We start from the raw sequence: 18,392 nt of genomic DNA, 5'->3' as shown, positions 1-18,392 counted from the left end.
TCAACCAAGTCCAATTCGAGGCTGTCATTATGTAAAGAGTTGTGTTTTATTCCGTCTCGAATCATGGCGCGCATGGAAATGAGACATGCAAGGATCGCTTCTATGTTCGCCCTATGTAACGTTCAATCCCTGTTGCGAGTCTAGAGTAATCCCAATAATACGGAAGCCGAGGAACGGGGAAAAGAGACGAGTGCCGGTTACTGGGGGTTTGGTAACATCGGATTCTTTATCGGAATTGAAAAGTGTTATAACATTCGTATGGATAATACGTTGTCCTTTTGAAATGTATGGTATATACCGAGTTATCTCTGAGTATCTGAGAGAAGCATCATGGATCTTTTTGTAGACTAACACTCAGGGATAACAAATCATCTTCTCGCAATCTATCCCCCATTCATGCTGAATATAAAATGCCACACAAAACAACCTGAAGCCTCAGTCTTGATCCCTCCACTCAACTTCAGCGGACCTAGCCAGATGTACGCTACGATCGTCGTTACTTTCCCCACTTGATCCTAAACTTTATTGTCTTTGGTCCTGGATCAACAATCGTCCAGCCCTAAAAAGGGATCTAATTCGCTTGTGAAGAGGGGATAAATGATCTGTCTCCAAGGGGAGGGTGGACCTGACTCGTTCTGAGGCAGTTGAAGACGTTCCGATTTGTTGGACTTGTAGATATTCCAACGCTCGGGCCCTGCGGCACGGGAACAGTAAAGTAAAGTACCGTACCGTAGTCTTACTCTAGTGCGCCGTTGTTACCGTCGAGGTTGACATGAAGATAAATTACGTAGTGGTCAAAAACTAGATATTAGTGTATAAACCTATGACTGCACAGAGTTGTATTGGCAAGACTTGTCAAAAAACACTCTTCTTTCCTCTTGTTTCCTTTCCTTGTGTTCTCTCCAAGTCACTCCTTTGACGACTGCAATCATGGGCAAACTAGGCTTTGGCTCAGGCCTGGATGGCATATCCCAAATGACCATCACCATCGTCCTGGTCTTTCTCTCAATATCAGTCTACAACGTCATTGAATTGACCTTTATCATCTTTGGCACGTTCAAGCGCCACTCGGGTTTATATTTCTGGTCATTCCTCATCGCAACATGGGGAATCTTTGTTTATTGTGGTGGTTTCTTTATAAAGTATTATGCTTCTGCCAAAGTCGGATATGTCGCTGCTACATTTATCTCCTTTGGATGGGTTGCGATGGTCTCGGGTCAGAGTCTAGTGCTCTGGTCGAGATTGCATCTTGTCCTCAGAAACAGGTTCCGGCTGAGATGTGTTTTGTACATGATCGTCGTCAACGGTGTTCTCATGCATGGAACAGTCATCCCCATGATCTATGGCTCGTTCTCCAAAAAAACACTGATATGGGAGCAACCGTACTCCATCATGGAAAAGATCCAGGTGTCCATATTCTTTATCCAGGAAATCATCATCTCGGCTTGTTACATTTCCGAAACTGTCAAGCTTATGCGCCTGGAACGCACCATGGGCAATAAACGAGGAAGTAGACGGTTGATGAACCATCTCATCTATGTCAACATTCTTATTATCCTTCTCGACATTACCATCCTCGGTCTCGAGTACGCCGATCAGTATCAGTACCAGACATCCTACAAAGCTTTTGTCTACAGCACAAAACTCAAACTTGAGTTTACTATTCTTAACCGTCTTGTCGAGATGACGACCGGAAACAAGGATGCCAGCTCCGGACCAAGGAGTAATACTGCCGGCACTTCGACAGGCAACAGAACAGGCATCGCCCTGGATAACTTTATTAGCACCAACAGCGACAAGCCCCCCGGCGACATATCTTATAGAGCTTATGTTATGGGAGGAGAGGAAGGACAACCACAGCGTGCACCGCGCAGTGATGAAGTTGTCATGACTACTGAAGTCATCATCCGACGAGAAGATAGAGAGGATGATGGCATGAGTATAGGCGTCAAGTCATCTGCAGAATCTACCACTTCCAAGAACCATCACTACGAGAACGACACAAACTTATCCAAGACTTCGTCCGAGCTAAATCTAGCGACGCGCGGCTTTTAGGGGTTAAAGTTTGTTTACGGAGTAGTCAGGTCTCGATCAGTTTAATTATTATACCCGGTTATACACCACCATATATTTCATTGTCAATACAGTATATACAAGTCCCTGTCATGAATCAGATCTTGTCGTAAATTATTCTCTTGTCGTACTACCTCTGTCTTTGCAGGGGTTCATTGGCCTGCATTGAAGCACGCCTGGTTACAACCAACGGAACTCTTGCCTAAAATCTCCCTATTTCAGGCCTGACACGAATTGAAACGATAGAGTAATATTAATGCAACTACCAACCGAGTTAGTCTCCTTCTCTATTCTCCTATCTTCAACAATTAATCTTGGCCTGTGATGAACATACCATTGGCAAAGCTCTGTTCTACACTTGAACAATAGTGCCAACATGAACTGAGGTCACAATATAGGTAGTGTCTGTTCTAATAAACTCGATCCGAGGGAAAATAAACTCGCATCATCAAGAGACTGTTCGGTGCACACGAACAATGCCTTTGTCTGAGATTGTTGACATATAGAGCCTCGATACTGTCGACTATTCTATCCAAGATCGTCTGTTGTACTTGATCATGGCATCTTGTTCGGCCCTCTCCTCTTCACCTTCTATCTGAATCACAATCTTTCCCAGACTCTTATACCCAGCGCGATACAACAATTTCCCCATTGGCGTAGCCCACAAGGTCAAATATCGATTACCATCCCTGCTTGTTTCCTTCCAATTCCCAAATCATACTCACAGCTCCGTGACGGCAGGAATCGGATTGTGTGTACAGCGCCCACATGAATACTCAAAGTCTAGACTGTCAAGACATACAATGAACCGGCTGAATAAAGATACCTAAACATGGTATCTACTATGTACACAAGTAAATCTACCTCGAAGTGTCACGGAATCTAACCGCCCACTTGCCGAGATATATTCCCGACAAGGTACAAAAGGCAATCACTCGGTACAAATACCTCCGAGATCGATGGTTATTCGTAATTAGTGGAATGTCTAGCCAGAATAGATGTCAAGGTCTTGATGATGACGAGTGAGAACTCCACCACAGGTATCTTCAGTACATACATGACGAATAATACACAACCACACCCGCCGATATAGGAGCCAAACGCAAGTCAAAATAGGAAATTAACTGAAAAAAACATTAGTAAAACCGTCTATGATATGTAATCCTCTATTTACAAAAGAGGCTTCCACCAGTGGTTTGCAGAAATCAAGAGCTCCATTCAGAGATGTACTTCCGGTCCCCGCATCCCGGCATTTGCATTCGGGATAGTCACCTTGAACCAGATCGGATAAAGGAACAACCGTTCTTGATATAGACCACCGTAAACTCTCTCAATGCCAAGTCCGTTTCTATAAAAAAATATCACCAACTAGTTCTTGCCATCATGACTGAAGTCAAAGACCTGCATATCGCCATCATGGGCGCCGGCATGGGTGGCCTAGGAGCTGCCCTCGCCCTCGCCAAACAGGGCTTCAAACACATCGACGTATATGAGACAGCCAGCAATCTTGGTTTTGTTGGAGCTGGTATTCAAATGCCTCCCAATGTGGGAAGAATTCTCGATAGATTAGGGTGCTGGGATGACATTGAGAAAGAGGCAACGCGTGTCGCTGGCAGCAGTATTCGACGTAAGTTTTTATACGGAACATCTTACAAGAACCATCCTGACATAACCCAGAGGGATCGACCAATGAAGAACTCGCCCATGTCAATATGCCAGACCTGAAAGGCCAATATGGTTACTCGCACCTCTGCGGCCATAGATCATCCCTGGCTGGCCATATGTACGAGGCTTGTAAAAAGCAAGACAGCATCAACTTTCACTTCTCAACAAGCTTGGTCGAGATTGAAACCTTTTCACCCCGGGCATCCTTCAAGCTCAAGCCTAGAGATGGAGAGCCCTACACAAGTCAAGCCGACATTCTCCTCGGCGCAGATGGCATCAAGAGTGTCGCACGTTCTCAAATTCTACAGCAAGTAGACACTGTGCCTGAAGAAGCAGAGACTGGTCAGGCTGCCTACCGCATCATGCTCAACAGGGAAGATATGGCTCATGATCCCGAGCTCCTGGCTCTCATCGACAGTGACGAGGTTGTGCGGTGGGTAGGAGAGAAGCGACACATCATTGCCTACTCCATCGCCGACAAGTCCATTTACAACTTATCAACCGCCCATCCAGATGAGAACTTTGCTGGCGCCCCGTCTATAACATACACAACCAGAGGTTCCAAGGAGGTGATGCTCAAAGTCTTTGAGACTTTCTGTCCAGTCGTGCAGAAGATGCTCAATCTTGTTCCCGAAGGAGAAGTCTGTGAGTGGCGGCTGAGGATGTACAAGCCGCTGCCAACATGGACGCACGGAGCTGTCGCCTTGCTAGGCGATGCATGCCACCCGACCCTTCCGCATCTCAGTCAAGGAGCAGCCATGGCGATTGAAGACGGTTCGACAATCGCAGAAGTTCTGTGCCTTGCTCCTGATACGCAGCCTGAGACTATTGCCAAGTGCCTCAAGGTGTACGAGCTATCTCGAAAGGAGTGGACGTCGAGCCTTGTCGAAATGGCCTACTTGTCCGGCCGAACGCTGCATCTCGGCGAAGGAAAGGCAAAGGAGGAGAGAGATAGGATGTTCAAAGAGCACAAGCTCAGTGGTTCGGTTCCGGACAAATGGACATCACCAGATGTGCAAAAAAAGATTTACTTGAATGACTGTGTCGCAAGAGTCAGGGATGAGTTTGAGACACTCTTTGCCGCAGCATAGTATCACATCACCCTATCTGTCAATGTTAATATACATGTTAAAAATATCACCTTGGACAATTTTGTCCTGGGGACGGAACATTATGTGATTAAAGTCGTATTCTAGGTATCGATTAAACAAAGAAACACCTAACGTAGAATAAGATCTCTGAACAAAGAAACCCCAACGCCAAAACACAAACCCCTTCCCATTGCCTGATGCGCCACGCGCTCGTCGCAGGTCATTCCTTTGCCTGCTGGAGAGTAGTCGAATACTCCAACATTTCGTAATTTGTAGATCCGTTTATCGGCGGCGGTGATATCGAGTAATAGGTCAGATTAACGCTTAGAAAAGGCAGTCCAAGCAGCAGCAGCATGCGAGACCAGCTAGAAGACCGGTCATGAGACCGCCGCCGCCACCACCACCGTTTCCTCTTGAATCATCGTTGGGGTAATAGCCTTGAGGGGGATGCTGGCCGTAGGGACCCTGCTGGGGAGGATAGGGGCCCTGACCGGCGGGAAAGGGTCCTTGTTGCTGGTTGTAGTAGCCCATCTGAGGAGGAGCTTGCTGGTAGTAGCCTTGAGGAGGGGGGGCGCCGCCCTGCTGGTAAGGATCTTGCTGATAACCACCATATGTAGGTTGAGGGGCACCTGGGGGAGGGCCGTAGGCTGGAGGTTCGTCTTGCTTGAAGGCCATTGTGGTAGTAGAGTAAAGCGCTATGCGACAGCAGATAGGAGGTGGATCTTGGAGTCGCGCAAAAGATAGATCGTCAGGTACGAGGAAGTATCAGTCGTTATTAAAAAGTGTGTAAAGAGAAGAAATGGAAAGAGGGAGGAGAGAATGTGGATAAATAAGATGGGATGAAGGAATACGGAACGGAACGAAAAAAACGAACAACGTTACGAATGCAAGCCAAGCTCCCCCCCAAAGTAAAAGTGTTTCCACGACATCTCCAAGCTCCCTCTCTCACATGGCCATTGCTGCACGCCACAAGACCGCGTTGCGGGATTACGTGGACGCTATTGGGTGCTTCGTAGACTGCGCCACGCTTGGCTTTAGATGGTCCAGCGCCCTGTCACTTGGCATCCATGTGTAACAAGCATCTTCATCTCCCAACACGGGGGGGGGACGTCAAGGGTCTTTGCCGAGTCACAGGTTTGTATCAGCAATTCACACGTATTGCTCTAATTGATGATTGTCGCTTACTAAGTAAGGTTTTTGAGAAAATTAACAAAGCAAATCGCAACTTCGAAACAAACTCTCAATGTGGGATGCCGTGTCACTCTCATTCGATAACATGGTTCGACTGCGCCACATAACTCTCCGTCGTATGCAATTTTGACATGACCCTTCATGCCGATTTCCCGTCTACCCACTGGCAATTACCGATTCTAACAATGGCACGTTCCACGTAACAGTCGATTCATCAATCCTCGTTAACATGAGATTAAGCAAAGTAACGTAACTAACAAGACACCTAATAAACCTTGACGATACACTTCAACCGGAGCGGATTAAGTTGGCCCTGTGGCAGTGCTCATCATGTGATCTCGATATCCCTTGTTTCTTGATGTGGCTTGACATTCTGCCCCACCATTGCTCAAACGCCGCACCACGAAAAAGTGCAATAAATTCAACCATCACTAAGAAACCCCACGATCACGAAGTGACGCCTCGACGAGCCACGACGACGCATCCCGACTACCGCGAGACCTACACACCTACAACTTGAAAAGCCGCACGGATACGCTCGATTCATCATGGCTGCCGCAGTTGCGAACCAGCCCAAGTGAGTCCGCCCGCCTTTGCTTGTACTCCGAGTGGGGTATTCTATCGATATCCTCAATACTGTTGAACTTGAGCATCTCTTTGTTTTTGCTAGATGAAATGTTTCGCCACTAAATCGATAAACTCTGGCTAACTTCATCCTTCAAAAGGCACGACTGGGCCGACGACGACGATGTCGAGGAGACCTCCACCGATCTCCCTGAGCCTCAAACCATTGCCAACAAGGATGGAACAAAGACGATCATCACTTTCAGATACGACGACGACGGTAGAAAGGTCAAGACCGTTCGCAGAGTGCGATTCATCACCCACACCGAGACCGTAAACCCCCGTGTCGCCGACCGAAAAACCTGGCCCAAGTTCGGCCTCAGCGCAAAGGATCCCGCAGGCCCTGCTCCCGACACCACCTCGGTCGGTGAGAACATCATCTTCCGACCAAGCGTCAACTGGCGAAAGGCCGAGAAGGACGAGTCCACCGACAACGCCGCCCAGACCATGAAGGATCAGCTCAAGGACAAGCAGGTCAAGTGTCGTATTTGCAACGGTCAGCATTTCACTGCCCGATGTCCTTACAAGGACACCATGGCGCCCATCGGAGAGAGCGGCGCTGCCGATGTCGCTGCTGGTATGGGAGACGAGCCTTCACCCGCCGCGGCTGCTGGTGCCAAGAAGGGTTCATATGTTCCTCCTGCCCTGCGTGGCAACGGAACTGCTGGCGAGAGAATGGGATCCAAGTTCGGCGAGAGGGACGACCTTGCTACACTGCGTGTTACCAACGTGAGTGCTGCCCTGACACTACCGCAGCATACAGTACTGACAGACATTAGGTTTCTGAGATGGCCGAGGAGGGAGAGTTGCGCGATATGTTCGAACGCTTTGGTCGTGTCACCCGAGTATTCCTTGCCAAGGACAGAGAAACCGGTATGGCCAAGGGTTTCGCCTTCATCAGCTTTGCGGACCGCGGCGATGCCGTCAAGGCTTGTGCGAAGATGGACGGATTTGGTTTCAAGCATCTCATTCTCCGGGTGGAGTTTGCCAAGAAGGCTCAGTAAAAGGTGGTGTTGTTTCGATCTTCTGTGCGTTTTTTTAGCTAGGGGGAACACATGGTAATGCATTTGTGGTTGAGATGGGAAAAGAAAACTTTCGACCTCATGATTCAATGAAACCTTTAGGATATGTGTGGTCTGGGATGGGAAAAGTGATCGTCTATATTTCTGATGATGTATGAGTGGGGATGAGTGTGAGAGTACAGCCAGCTATGCTGGGTCATAGTAGGATTTAGTCAGGGGCCTAGTAAGACAATACTCTTAGGTTGTCTGCCTACCTTGACTGCTTTTGTAAGGGAAGATCTTGGGACAGTAGGGTGTGTGGAAGGGGTATGCTTCCACTTACACGTCTACTGGCAACCCGTACCATTGAGTGCATGCGGTCCCCTTCCAGTTATCATTGTTGAACCTGGTGAGATGTTATTTCAGAAGGCAAAGGCCTTGTCCTGATCTTTACCAATGCCAGATCGCAAGTTAAACCATCAAGAGGCTCGTATACATTGAGAGTGGTCAGAAATATGTAAAGATCGGCCTGACTGAAACAGTTTTGCACTCTAGTGTTGAGCAAAAGAGTCTAGTAGAGGCTACACAGGTTGCGATTTGCCTTCCGAACATTGCTAATACACGAAACATTCAGATATAATGATCTTTGATCCATACTGATAGAATCCTGCGCATGCATTGCTGAGTGACACATGGCTTACTGGCTCGATTTCGCTCGGCCACATTTGCATTTGCCCAGGAGAGATATGCAGTACTGACCAAGATCGACTACCGAATGCATTCAACGAACTTCTATAGTACACTTGCGTCTGCTAGCCTATTAGTATTCCCAGGGGCAGTGTCATATCAATCATGATAGGCAAGGGCACGAATGACATCTTTCATGTAAGGCTTTCCAGACACGAACAGCAACATACAGCCCTTGCAATTCGAACTCGATAGAATTGCAAAGATCAACATTGGCTTCTTCCATATTAACCGGTTCTTACTCTGACCTTTCTCAGAAGCGAGGTTAGCTTAGCCGCATGGGTCGAGCATTGCGGGATATAACTCTTGCGTATAAAGACAAGCGGCTCTTTCGGGTTGCCTTTATAGGAACTGCTAAAATGCCACGATAATTATGACGATTGGTTTCTTTCGTATCTCAACAGAATCGAATCCACTAGTTTCGAGAACAAGGGGCTATGTAAATCGAGACCCTGAATTGAGCAAGGATAGGGTGAATGTTTGATACCTGCATGGAGATATTTCCAATTCAGGGTGACGGTCTCGTGCTCAACCCAAGACTTGTAATGTAATTCTCCGTGTTGAAAGTGCATGGTCCTAGAAACATAAATCGCAGTGTGTCTGTTTTCACTGAATGTACTTTTGGGTGGACTTATATACTGAGATAGCTCAAAATATTATGCTGTTAGAAGAGAAGCACCCGACCAAGGAGTCCCCTGCACTAGGTAGAGAAGGGATGGTCAAGCGACCCCATCACAACTCGTTCATCTCTTCAATATATTCCAAAATTCTTCGTTTACTTCTACTTTTTTTTGTTTTTATACTTACGACAAGGGACGCTTTAGTGACTGGAAGGGAAGAGCTTGGGTTACTTGTCTGCATTTTCATCCATCACTCTGTGTATTTTTCAATGTTTTTTTGTCAATCAAAGACACATTAATGGACTATCGTTATAGCCCCTTGCATCACATTCACGATCCTAGAAAGGCTCTGATATTCCATTTTTGTTGGGATAAATCGTCTGGGGTGTTTCTTTTTTCTGCTGCTTCAGTGTGAGATTTGCATGTGATTCTACCCCACGCTGTTGGCCATGACAAGGGTCTTTTTATGCCTGCAACGCTTACTGGAGGATCGTTCGAGCTAAAGAAATGAGAAAGGTAACCTAAGGTCCATTGATGCGAGCATCTTATTGATCAAACACCATCAAGATGTCGAAAGCTCGCTTCCGAAGCCCCCACAACGGGGTGGGGTTTGGCCCGTGGTACCTATCGGGACATGTCCTCCATAACGGCGCCGGTCGCCGGATGCAGACCCATTCTTGTTCTTTGCAGAGCGGCAATTGCTGCGGCCATTGCGGGTAGAGTCGGCGGTATTTATTCCAAAGAAATGCATATTGGAGCAAGTCAAAGTATATTAGGGTTTAGTTTACTATTCAGTCTGCAGCAAACATAACAGTCCCAATCATTTATTACTGCAACTCACTGATCAACAGGTATCACAAAAAACCCGATGATTCTCACGAGTTCAGTTCTGTCGAGGTGGGGGAACACGATGGAAGCCCAGGACAATTGGAGCCCCCGCTTGTGGTCATCGCAGTGGGTTTAGCGCTGTTGCCGCCCTGTAAGACCACCCCGTTCAAACCTCACTGTCCACTATTGAAGACAGGCTCGTGAGTGGTTCTGATGAATTAGTAGGAGGTAGGTGTTCTGCTCATATTATGAGGAAGGTGCATGTTGCAATAGGTGTCACGACAGAACCCGCACGAGGTGGGCGGGCAGGTACTCTTGACTGGTGTCTTGACTTGTGCTGGCACCTTCTATTATAAATTGTCTTCTTCTCTCTTCTCGCTCTTTCTCACCTAATGCTCTCTATCCGATGAAACAATACCAAACCTAGAATAATAGCACCTCATACAATACAAACAACCGCATTAAAAGCTCGCACCGATCATCAAACTGCAACCTCGTGCATACAGACTGTGCGGTACTGTCCTGCATGCCCTAGCCTCTGTTCACTTCCCTCCGTCTTCAATTTATGGAGCTGCCAACTCCAGACCAGGTCCTAGTTAGTTCGAGCCAGGGACGAAGCAGCACGCAAACGCTTAACCAGGTGACCCCGTTCAGACAGTCTAGCCAGTGGAGCAGCCTGACGTCGTTTCAAGCTTCCCCATCCTAACCCAACAGCCGGGTGTCATTGCTACAAGCCCTTTCATTCCCATCTCCTCATCTTTTACTCAAACCAAACTTCTATTCTTTTCTCCCTTGGAATCAAACCTTCGTCACAACAGTCTCTGGGAATACATACACCGTCTGAAACACTCTCTGGCTGCTGCATCGTCACCAGTCATGAGTACTGCTGCCGATGTACCAGACACCAGCCCTGGATTGCGACAGAGGCAATCTGGGGTTGATTCTACAGCGCAACAAGACTCCCAAGCACAACAAAATCATGATCTTGAGCCATCAGAAACGATAAACTCGTCTGAAAAGTCCAACAAGACTTATGGTCGCACACCAGACGGTACAGGTATGTAAAGCCCGAATTATAGTTAATTTGGTGGTGTGTTGCTCTCGTGCGTCTTTGGCTGACTGTCACATGCTGCAGTCTTTATTGTACCCACAACCCATGATATGGTTTCTCAGCTTCTGGATCCTCGACAACCCAAGAATCTTTCTGATGCTATTGTCTTGACAATTCTGGGTCTCCATATTCTAGCCGCTTATTTCCTGCCATCCGGATCTAAGCGCACTGTCTTTGCTGTTGTCTTCCTGTTCTGGCGGGCTTGCTACAATATTGGCATTGGTGTACTGCTTCAGATTCAGTCGAATCATCGTCGTCTTGTGACCTGGGCTCGACGATGGAAACTCTTTGAACACCCATCAACCGGCAAGAACCCTCGGCCATGGCTCTACAAGCTCCTCAAGACCGAGCTGGAAACCAAGATTACCGAAGATTATGAATTCGAAAAGGCCCCCATCGAGTACAACACTTGGCTGGTCTTCCGAAGGGTTGTTGATTTGATCCTCATGTGTGATTTTGTGTCCTACTGCCTATTTGCCATGGTCTGTGGCCATACTCCTGAAGGCGAGAACCCTCTGGTAGGTTTCTCCCGTTGGGCCGTTGGTATCAGTCTCATTGGCTTCAACCTTTGGGTGAAATTGGATGCCCATCGTGTCGTGAAAGACTTTGCCTGGTATTGGGGAGACTTTTTCTACCTCATCGACCAAGACTTGACTTTCGATGGTGTTTTCGAGATGGCTCCTCATCCCATGTACTCAATCGGTTACGCCGGTTACTACGGTATCTCCATGATGGCTGCTAGCTACGAGGTTCTCTTCATCTCGATCCTCGCGCACATGGCCCAATTTGCTTTCCTTGTGATTGTCGAGAACCCTCACATTGAGAAGACGTACAACCCTCCTCCTCCACGCAAGCGAACCATTTCCGGCAGCCAAAGTGAGGCCATACCTGCTGATATCAAATCGCTTGAAGGTGCATTCGATCAGCAAACACTCAAACCTGCCCAAAAGGATGATCCCGGTCAGGTCCATAACCTTGTTGGTCTAAATAACCTTGATTTGTTCCGGGTTCCTGATTTTGCTGTTATCGTTATGCCGTTCTACGTAGCCACCCTCACTCTGGCGACGCCCGATACCCCTGCTTGGCAGGCGGCTTTTGTCTTCCATGCTTTGGTATGGCGCGTATGGTACCATCTTGGACTGGGTCTCATACTCGACCAGCAATCCAAGAACAAGATGTGGACTCGCCATTTCCTTAAATTCGGTGAGAGTGCTGGTGAAGCGTGGCGCCAGTGGAAGGGCCTGCATCACATCAGCATGATCATGTGTAATACCGCTTTTGTTGCCGCATGCTGGAAGATGTACTCGCCTCCCGAGGATTGGGCGTATGGCCTGGTAATGCTCAAGCACGTCCTGGGTGCCAGTCTTGTCGCCCTCCAATTGTGGACCGCATTCAGTGTTTATGATTCTCTTGGCGAATTCGGATGGTTCTGTGGTGATTTCTTCTTTGACCATCAGGCCAAGTTGACATACAAGTCCATCTATCGCTTCCTGAACAACCCTGATCGATTCTTTGGCACAGCTGGCGTATGGGGTGCTGCACTCATCACTTGGAGTCGATCCATCTTTCTTATGGCACTGGTCACTCAGATTTTGACGTTCTTCTACATTTCGTATATCGAGCGGCCTCACATGCAAAAGATCTATGGACGTAGTCTCCGCCAAGAAGCCGGCCTCACCAAGTTCATCAAAAAGTCGTTACCCCCTCATGTTAAGGGATGGCAAGAAAGTGTTGACAAGGTTTTGGATGATACGAGTCAATTCGTCGAGGACTTCCTTGATACTGCTCGGCCCAAATTCGCATCGGGTGTCAAGACTATTGTTCGGGATACTTCAGCTCTTTTCAACATGGCCCCCGCACGACTCACAATTACGAGAATCACTCCCGACTTGGAAGGTTATGACCCAAAGCTTTATTGCTTGTCTGTTGAGGGCACGAAAGCAACCAATGCACCTATCGTGGAAAAATACACTGGAAAGGAGAGCTTGACAGGTCGGTTCCCTAAGCCCGTCCGTACCATGGCTTTCGAGTACGGTGCACCTCTTCGTGTTAAGTGGAGGGCCCCGGTCAACCACAGTAAGAAGGATTGGATCGGTCTTTACATGGTCACCGACAACCGTTCAAGAGATGCCACTGAAGTTTCTTCTCTTGGACGGTGGGCACCTACGAATGCTGGTTCTTATGATTCTTTGACGGCCGATGTCAGTATTGTGGTTGAAGAGCGCCCAGTCTCTGCTACTGATGCAATGGAAGCCGACCTGGTTCAAGGTGAAGTTGTTTTCGAAGGTGATAAGCTATGGTGGACACAAGGCGTCTTTGAGTTCCGATATCACCACAACGGACATCATCATGCTATGACAATCTCTGAACCTTTTGAGATCCGAATTAGCAAGTTTGACGAAGACGTAGATCTTGGTGCTAAGGGCTTGTATGAGCAAGCCGTCGAGGCTGCTCTTCTTCCTGTTGTCCAAAACTGCCTAGACCGCGACCCAGACATTGCACCTAACCAGCCCGAAGAGCCTTTTGGCGGACACGTCGAACGTGACACGAAATATGCTAAGAGGATTGTCTATGCTATTCGAGAAATGTTTGGGATCGAGTTTGCGCCACCTGTCGTCGCCGCAGATGGAAGTGTCCGAAAACTTGCATGGAGAGTCTGCAACGCTAAGGAAGTTCTGGTATGTTCAAAAATTGAGAAAGAGGTATCATATACTGACTGTTTTCTTTGTAGGCACCCTACAGCATGTCTCTATCGAGGGGAACCACCACGCCCGCAATTCAAGACTTTCCTTCCGAGAAGGCTTGATGTAGAACATACAGATATTTAGAGTTAAAAGTAGTTTGGAGTTCTTGTGGCGGTGATGGTGATGGCAAAAATTGGAGTATGATACCACAGTTGAGGCAGGATAGTATGGGGCGGCTGTAACTATTAAACTTGTTCCAACATAAACATCAAGTTTAGAATTATTTTAAATTGAAAGCTTTGCAACTAATTATCCAAAAGCGCACAGTCCGGCTCCGTTATGCGTTGGTGATGGTTGTCTGGCTATTTAACCGGCCTTGGGGAATTAGAACCGTTGGCAGCTGAGACCATAGGTCGATGTAGTTAACAGTTTCTTTTAGTCCAGGATTGTCAGGTCATTTGCTTTTGCATCCTACAGTTCAGAGGCATCTTTCTATTACATACCTATGAAGCTGCAGAATGGTATGCTCATCAACCACCGTGCGTCTACATTCTTGAAACAAACAACCATGCAAGGACGTTAACAATCAAACCTAAAATCTATTGATTAGTGGCAATGCTAAACAGTTAGAACCAACCGGTGATACCGATACGAAAGGCGTCAATTATAGTGCTACGGAAGCCACACACACATACACACACACACACTCCGTTCCTTACCTAGCGCAAGGCTATGCTTGAAGTGTTGATCAATTGCCAACCACAAAGAATATCAAATCTTGACTCCGCATCAATCTCTGTTTATTTTCTACGCTGTTTTCTTCACGAATCGATATTATCAATACTTAAGCGATATAAACACACACTTGACAGTCATATTTCGGCTATACTATCAATTCGCGACCCCTGGTATTCAACTTGCGGCCAGTGCGTTGGAGCTGCGTCAGCTTTCAGCTCCCCCATACAACCGCAGATCCCATCCTCAAACATTGAATCTGGATCTACCATCTCATCACTCATCATGAAACTCCTCAGCCGTCAGAAACCTAATAAGAATCCCTTTAGAGACAACAGCGCTACACTACTGATTTCAACACTGCTCCTCGGCGTGCCTCTGACGATAGTGCTTCTTCACTGCGCGTATCAGACGTATTATAAGAAAGGAGCCCATTGGAGCCACCATCATGATATACTTGACCCGGTAACTCACTCTCACGACCCGAGTTCTTTACTGTATGTTGCTTCGTACAGTGGACTCGTTACGACGTTGAACCTTTCGCTTGCCGCGTATCGGGATGCACCCGTCAAGCTTGAAACGTTGGCGACGACGGATGCTTGTGGTGGGAATCCGTCGTGGCTCACACTTGATTGGATGAACGGAGTGCTTTATTGCACTGATGAAGGGATTGAGGATGGAAAGAATGGGTCGTTGGTGTCTTTTGCAACGAATGAGAATGGCACTTTGGCACCTTTGACCAAGTTGTCTACGGCACTTGGCCCCGTGAGTGCCGTTACTTATGGGCAGTGGGACTATGGGTTGGCCGTCGCGCATTAGTATGCATATCCCCTTTCGGATGTGGCATTGCATCAAGAGACTAACTATATCTAAGCGGTGGTTCGGCATTCACTACTTGGGACATTCGAGACCCGTCCAATATTACATCGGTGCAAGTCCAGGAATACAGCCTTTTGAAGCCAGGCCCTGATCCGTCAAGACAGGAGGCGTCTCATCCCCACGCTGCAGTTCTCGACCCGACTAAACGGTTCCTTCTTGTTCCAGATCTAGGCGCGGATTTGATTCGCGTCTACGGCGTTGATGAGGATGAAAGCTTGGCGTTGAGCAAACTTGATCCTTTGGTTGTCGCTCCCGGGAGTGGACCTCGACATCTGACTTTTGTAGTAAAAGAGACCAAGACATTCATGTATCTCGTCACCGAATTGGCCAATACGGTCGTTGGGTATGAGGTCGTATATGGCGGTGGTTTCATCGTATTCAAGGAAGTATGGAGCAGTGGTATCCATGGGAAAGGAAATGATATCCCCCGAGGTGCCGCTGCTGCTGAGATTGCCGTATCTGTAAGTGAGCACCGAATTTCAAAAGATCGTGATCCTAACAGCTCCGTGTAGCCAGATCGAGAGTATCTTCTCATCTCATCCCGAAACGAGAACACCCTCGAAATACCCAATTATGGCGGCAACACCACCAGCATAACTTCAGATTCGCTTGTCAGTTTCAGCATTGACGGTGAGACTGGGCATCTGGCCTTGCAACAAGACATCGCATGCGGCGGCAGATTCCCGCGGCATTTTACTATCAACAAGGCCGGTACATTGGTTGCAGTGGCACTACAGTACGACAGCCGTGTCGTTATTCTCGAGAGAGATGTCAAAACAGGAATGATTGGCGATTTCGTTGCCTATGCAGAGTTGGAAGGCGAGGTCACAGCCGTGATCTTCTATGAATGATCTGGTTGCTTCGTATCGTCAAACAAGCATGGTTTCGTCTACCATTGAGTGCTGTCCTACGTCATTTCGGTGGCTTGTCATCCGGGCATATTTCGTTTATGTCACGATGTTGAAGAAAAGCCCGCAAGACGTCCATGACGTAGCTCCCTTTATTGAAGAAGACACTCACGAAATATCAAGGACTTCTCTCCATGCAGTCAGTTTCAATATCGAGTGCCTTGATATTGTTTCGGATTTACGGCTCCCTGGTCCGAAGAAAGATTGGGTTGCAGTGCCAGGGACACTCTGTTCAGTTTGTCTGAACACATTGCACTCTTTATTGGCGGCCAGTCATCTCAAACGTAGTCGATCGTACCATGATGCAGGGGACAATGCGAGGCATGCTGCATTGGTGGCTGTTTGTATCTTGCAGCGGCTTTGGAGGGGCATATGGGATGAAGCACCAGGATAGTCTATCAGCCCTAGTTCATGAACGACTGGAGTGGGTTCAGTCCTTCCGGACGGGAACAGGGCATCGACCCTTCCGGGTGTCCCAAAAGGGAATATGGGCGTCCTCTCTATCTCGAAGATCGACTTGCATTCTGGAGACAAGGCTCAGGATGATGATAGCCGGGATGTCAAAGACCCTGAAAATGCTGGTGAGAACAATGTAATTCCTTACCAACGATTGATACTTGCGGAGGAGTTGTAGCTCGTGTGATTCAAGCTCAAGTAGTCATCCTATCAAAGTCACAATATGCTCATCCTTTTTGTTGCTTATAAAGTTATCGTCTGCCTGAGATTCTAGCATATGTTTATCGACTTACCAAGCATCTGGGTATCATGGTTGCCAGTATCGTATTCTGCTTCCGGTGAGTTGACGCGAGTTTCGATATTAGCCGGAAGATCCATCGAACAACCTTGCTAGCCGTTTACCTTATTTTGGACAAAACGCACCACACCTTTAGCTTTCCCCGCAGGTTGACAGGCGTCTCGAGGCGGCACCCCAGACCGGAGCAGGCTAAAACCGAACCCCAGGTTGGTCACGGGCTTGGGTTTGGATTGGATTAGGACAGCGAGGCTCCAACAAAGACCACCCCTATTCGGGCCGTTGAGTTAAGATGGTTGGGCGCATGAGTGCTTGTCATGATGGGCGAGTCTGCGACGGTCAATAGATGTAAGCGGCGCCGTACCGGATTTCAGGTTCAACGCTGTGCAATGACAAATTATTGTGTGACGCGATGAACTGAACAAGTTGATAATAAACTGCTTTGGTGCTAAGAGATGGAAATAAGGGATGGAATTTTGATGAGAGGCAAGTACTGTACCTTTGTGGTTTGGGGGTAACTGTCAACCTATCTACAGTGAATGCTTGAAAGGATTTGCAGACCCCATGGTCATGAACGAGAGGTACGGATGGCACCCGAGACAGTTATTTCGCATATTACTCTGGAGATGTTCTCGTGGCAATTCTCTCGGTTGGGGTCTAGAACTACGGTGGTTCTGACTGTCAAATCTTGGTAGGGCCGCATTAATTCAGGTTCATTATGCCACCATCTCAAAACTGGTACTGTACAGCATGTGTTGGTGAACTGAGCTATAGAAAGGACGATATAACGGGAACAGAAATGGCGAAGCATCTGAGGATACGATGCAAGCATGGTCAAGATATCGTCGTTAGAGGTACAGGTATAAAATGTGTTGTTTATGAGCAGGACTGCAACTGGGTCGTTGAAGGTAAGATGAGTATGTACAGAGCACAAGGTAGGTGCCGAATGCGTACGTTCCTTCCATCGGTGCTACTCCCCCTCCCATTGATGTGATTACAAGGCAAGTGCGACAGGCAGAAAGATGAGACGACACTTCCGCTCTTTCCATACCAATAACAAAAGCTCAGTCCCTGACAAATCCACACGCAAAGTAACGGCGCAGTTTACCTAAACCTCACTCTTGGAGAGATCAAACTCATTGTGGGTAAGTTGTTAATTACTTACCGATTATGAGATGAAATTGAACCTCATCCTCCACAAATCGCTTCTCCACAAGGAAACGGTGATGTTAACAGGGATCCCACCAATCGCTCTCGGAAATGACCCCCCTCCATCTCTGTCTTATCCCTGCCGAGGCGATTAAACGAGAACAACTGGTTCAAGCCGTTCAACCCTCTGGGGAACGCATGGCATCGATTCAGGAAGGACAACGGGTTCGTATCTTGCCCCTACATCAAGGTTCACGGAGAAAAGAAGGTTGAGAGCTTCCCCAGATTCTTCGCTTCATTGCTTCGCTAACTCCCCAGATTTAGAAACGACTCGC

The 18,392-nt window shown here is 47.7% G+C and overlaps 6 protein-coding genes across 6 annotated transcripts; 5 read left to right on the top strand and 1 right to left on the bottom strand.

Annotated features, from left to right (window-relative positions):
• Positions 1-930: 930 nt before the first annotated feature.
• FSST1_011315 (uncharacterized protein) lies at positions 931-2,055 on the top strand (the record flags this gene model as incomplete). Its single annotated transcript, XM_083234436.1, has 1 exon — positions 931-2,055. One exon carries the CDS (start codon positions 931-933, stop codon positions 2,053-2,055), a length of 1,125 nt encoding a protein of 374 aa, XP_083081011.1.
• Positions 2,056-3,456: 1,401 nt separating this feature from the next.
• Positions 3,457-4,829, top strand: FSST1_011314 (uncharacterized protein; the record flags this gene model as incomplete). Its single annotated transcript, XM_083234435.1, has 2 exons — positions 3,457-3,700; positions 3,751-4,829. 2 exons carry the CDS (start codon positions 3,457-3,459, stop codon positions 4,827-4,829), a joined length of 1,323 nt encoding a protein of 440 aa, XP_083081010.1.
• A 324-nt stretch (positions 4,830-5,153) lies between these two features.
• Positions 5,154-5,504, bottom strand: FSST1_011313 (uncharacterized protein; the record flags this gene model as incomplete). Its single annotated transcript, XM_083234434.1, has 1 exon — positions 5,154-5,504. The coding sequence occupies one exon, from the start codon at positions 5,502-5,504 to the stop codon at positions 5,154-5,156; it is 351 nt and encodes a 116-aa protein (XP_083081009.1).
• Positions 5,505-6,568: 1,064 nt separating this feature from the next.
• FSST1_011312 (translation initiation factor eIF3 core subunit g) lies at positions 6,569-7,648 on the top strand (the record flags this gene model as incomplete). The annotated part of the gene is made up of 3 exons (XM_083234431.1): positions 6,569-6,597; positions 6,746-7,373; positions 7,424-7,648. 3 exons carry the CDS (start codon positions 6,569-6,571, stop codon positions 7,646-7,648), a joined length of 882 nt encoding a protein of 293 aa, XP_083081008.1.
• A 3,068-nt stretch (positions 7,649-10,716) lies between these two features.
• Positions 10,717-13,757, top strand: FSST1_011311 (phosphatidylethanolamine N-methyltransferase; the record flags this gene model as incomplete). Its single annotated transcript, XM_083234430.1, has 3 exons — positions 10,717-10,897; positions 10,976-13,629; positions 13,683-13,757. The coding sequence occupies 3 exons, from the start codon at positions 10,717-10,719 to the stop codon at positions 13,755-13,757; spliced, it is 2,910 nt and encodes a 969-aa protein (XP_083081007.1).
• An 898-nt stretch (positions 13,758-14,655) lies between these two features.
• Positions 14,656-16,100, top strand: FSST1_011310 (Lactonase, 7-bladed beta-propeller-domain-containing protein; the record flags this gene model as incomplete). Its single annotated transcript, XM_083234429.1, has 3 exons — positions 14,656-15,188; positions 15,245-15,710; positions 15,762-16,100. The coding sequence occupies 3 exons, from the start codon at positions 14,656-14,658 to the stop codon at positions 16,098-16,100; spliced, it is 1,338 nt and encodes a 445-aa protein (XP_083081006.1).
• Positions 16,101-18,392: the final 2,292 nt, after the last annotated feature.

Source organism: Fusarium sambucinum, chromosome III, assembly GCF_050947815.1.
Source record: "Fusarium sambucinum isolate potato_lamoka chromosome III, whole genome shotgun sequence".
Taxonomy (NCBI): domain Eukaryota; kingdom Fungi; phylum Ascomycota; class Sordariomycetes; order Hypocreales; family Nectriaceae; genus Fusarium; species Fusarium sambucinum.
Note: the sequence above shows the minus strand (reverse complement) of the source record. Positions and strands in the feature narration are given on the sequence as shown.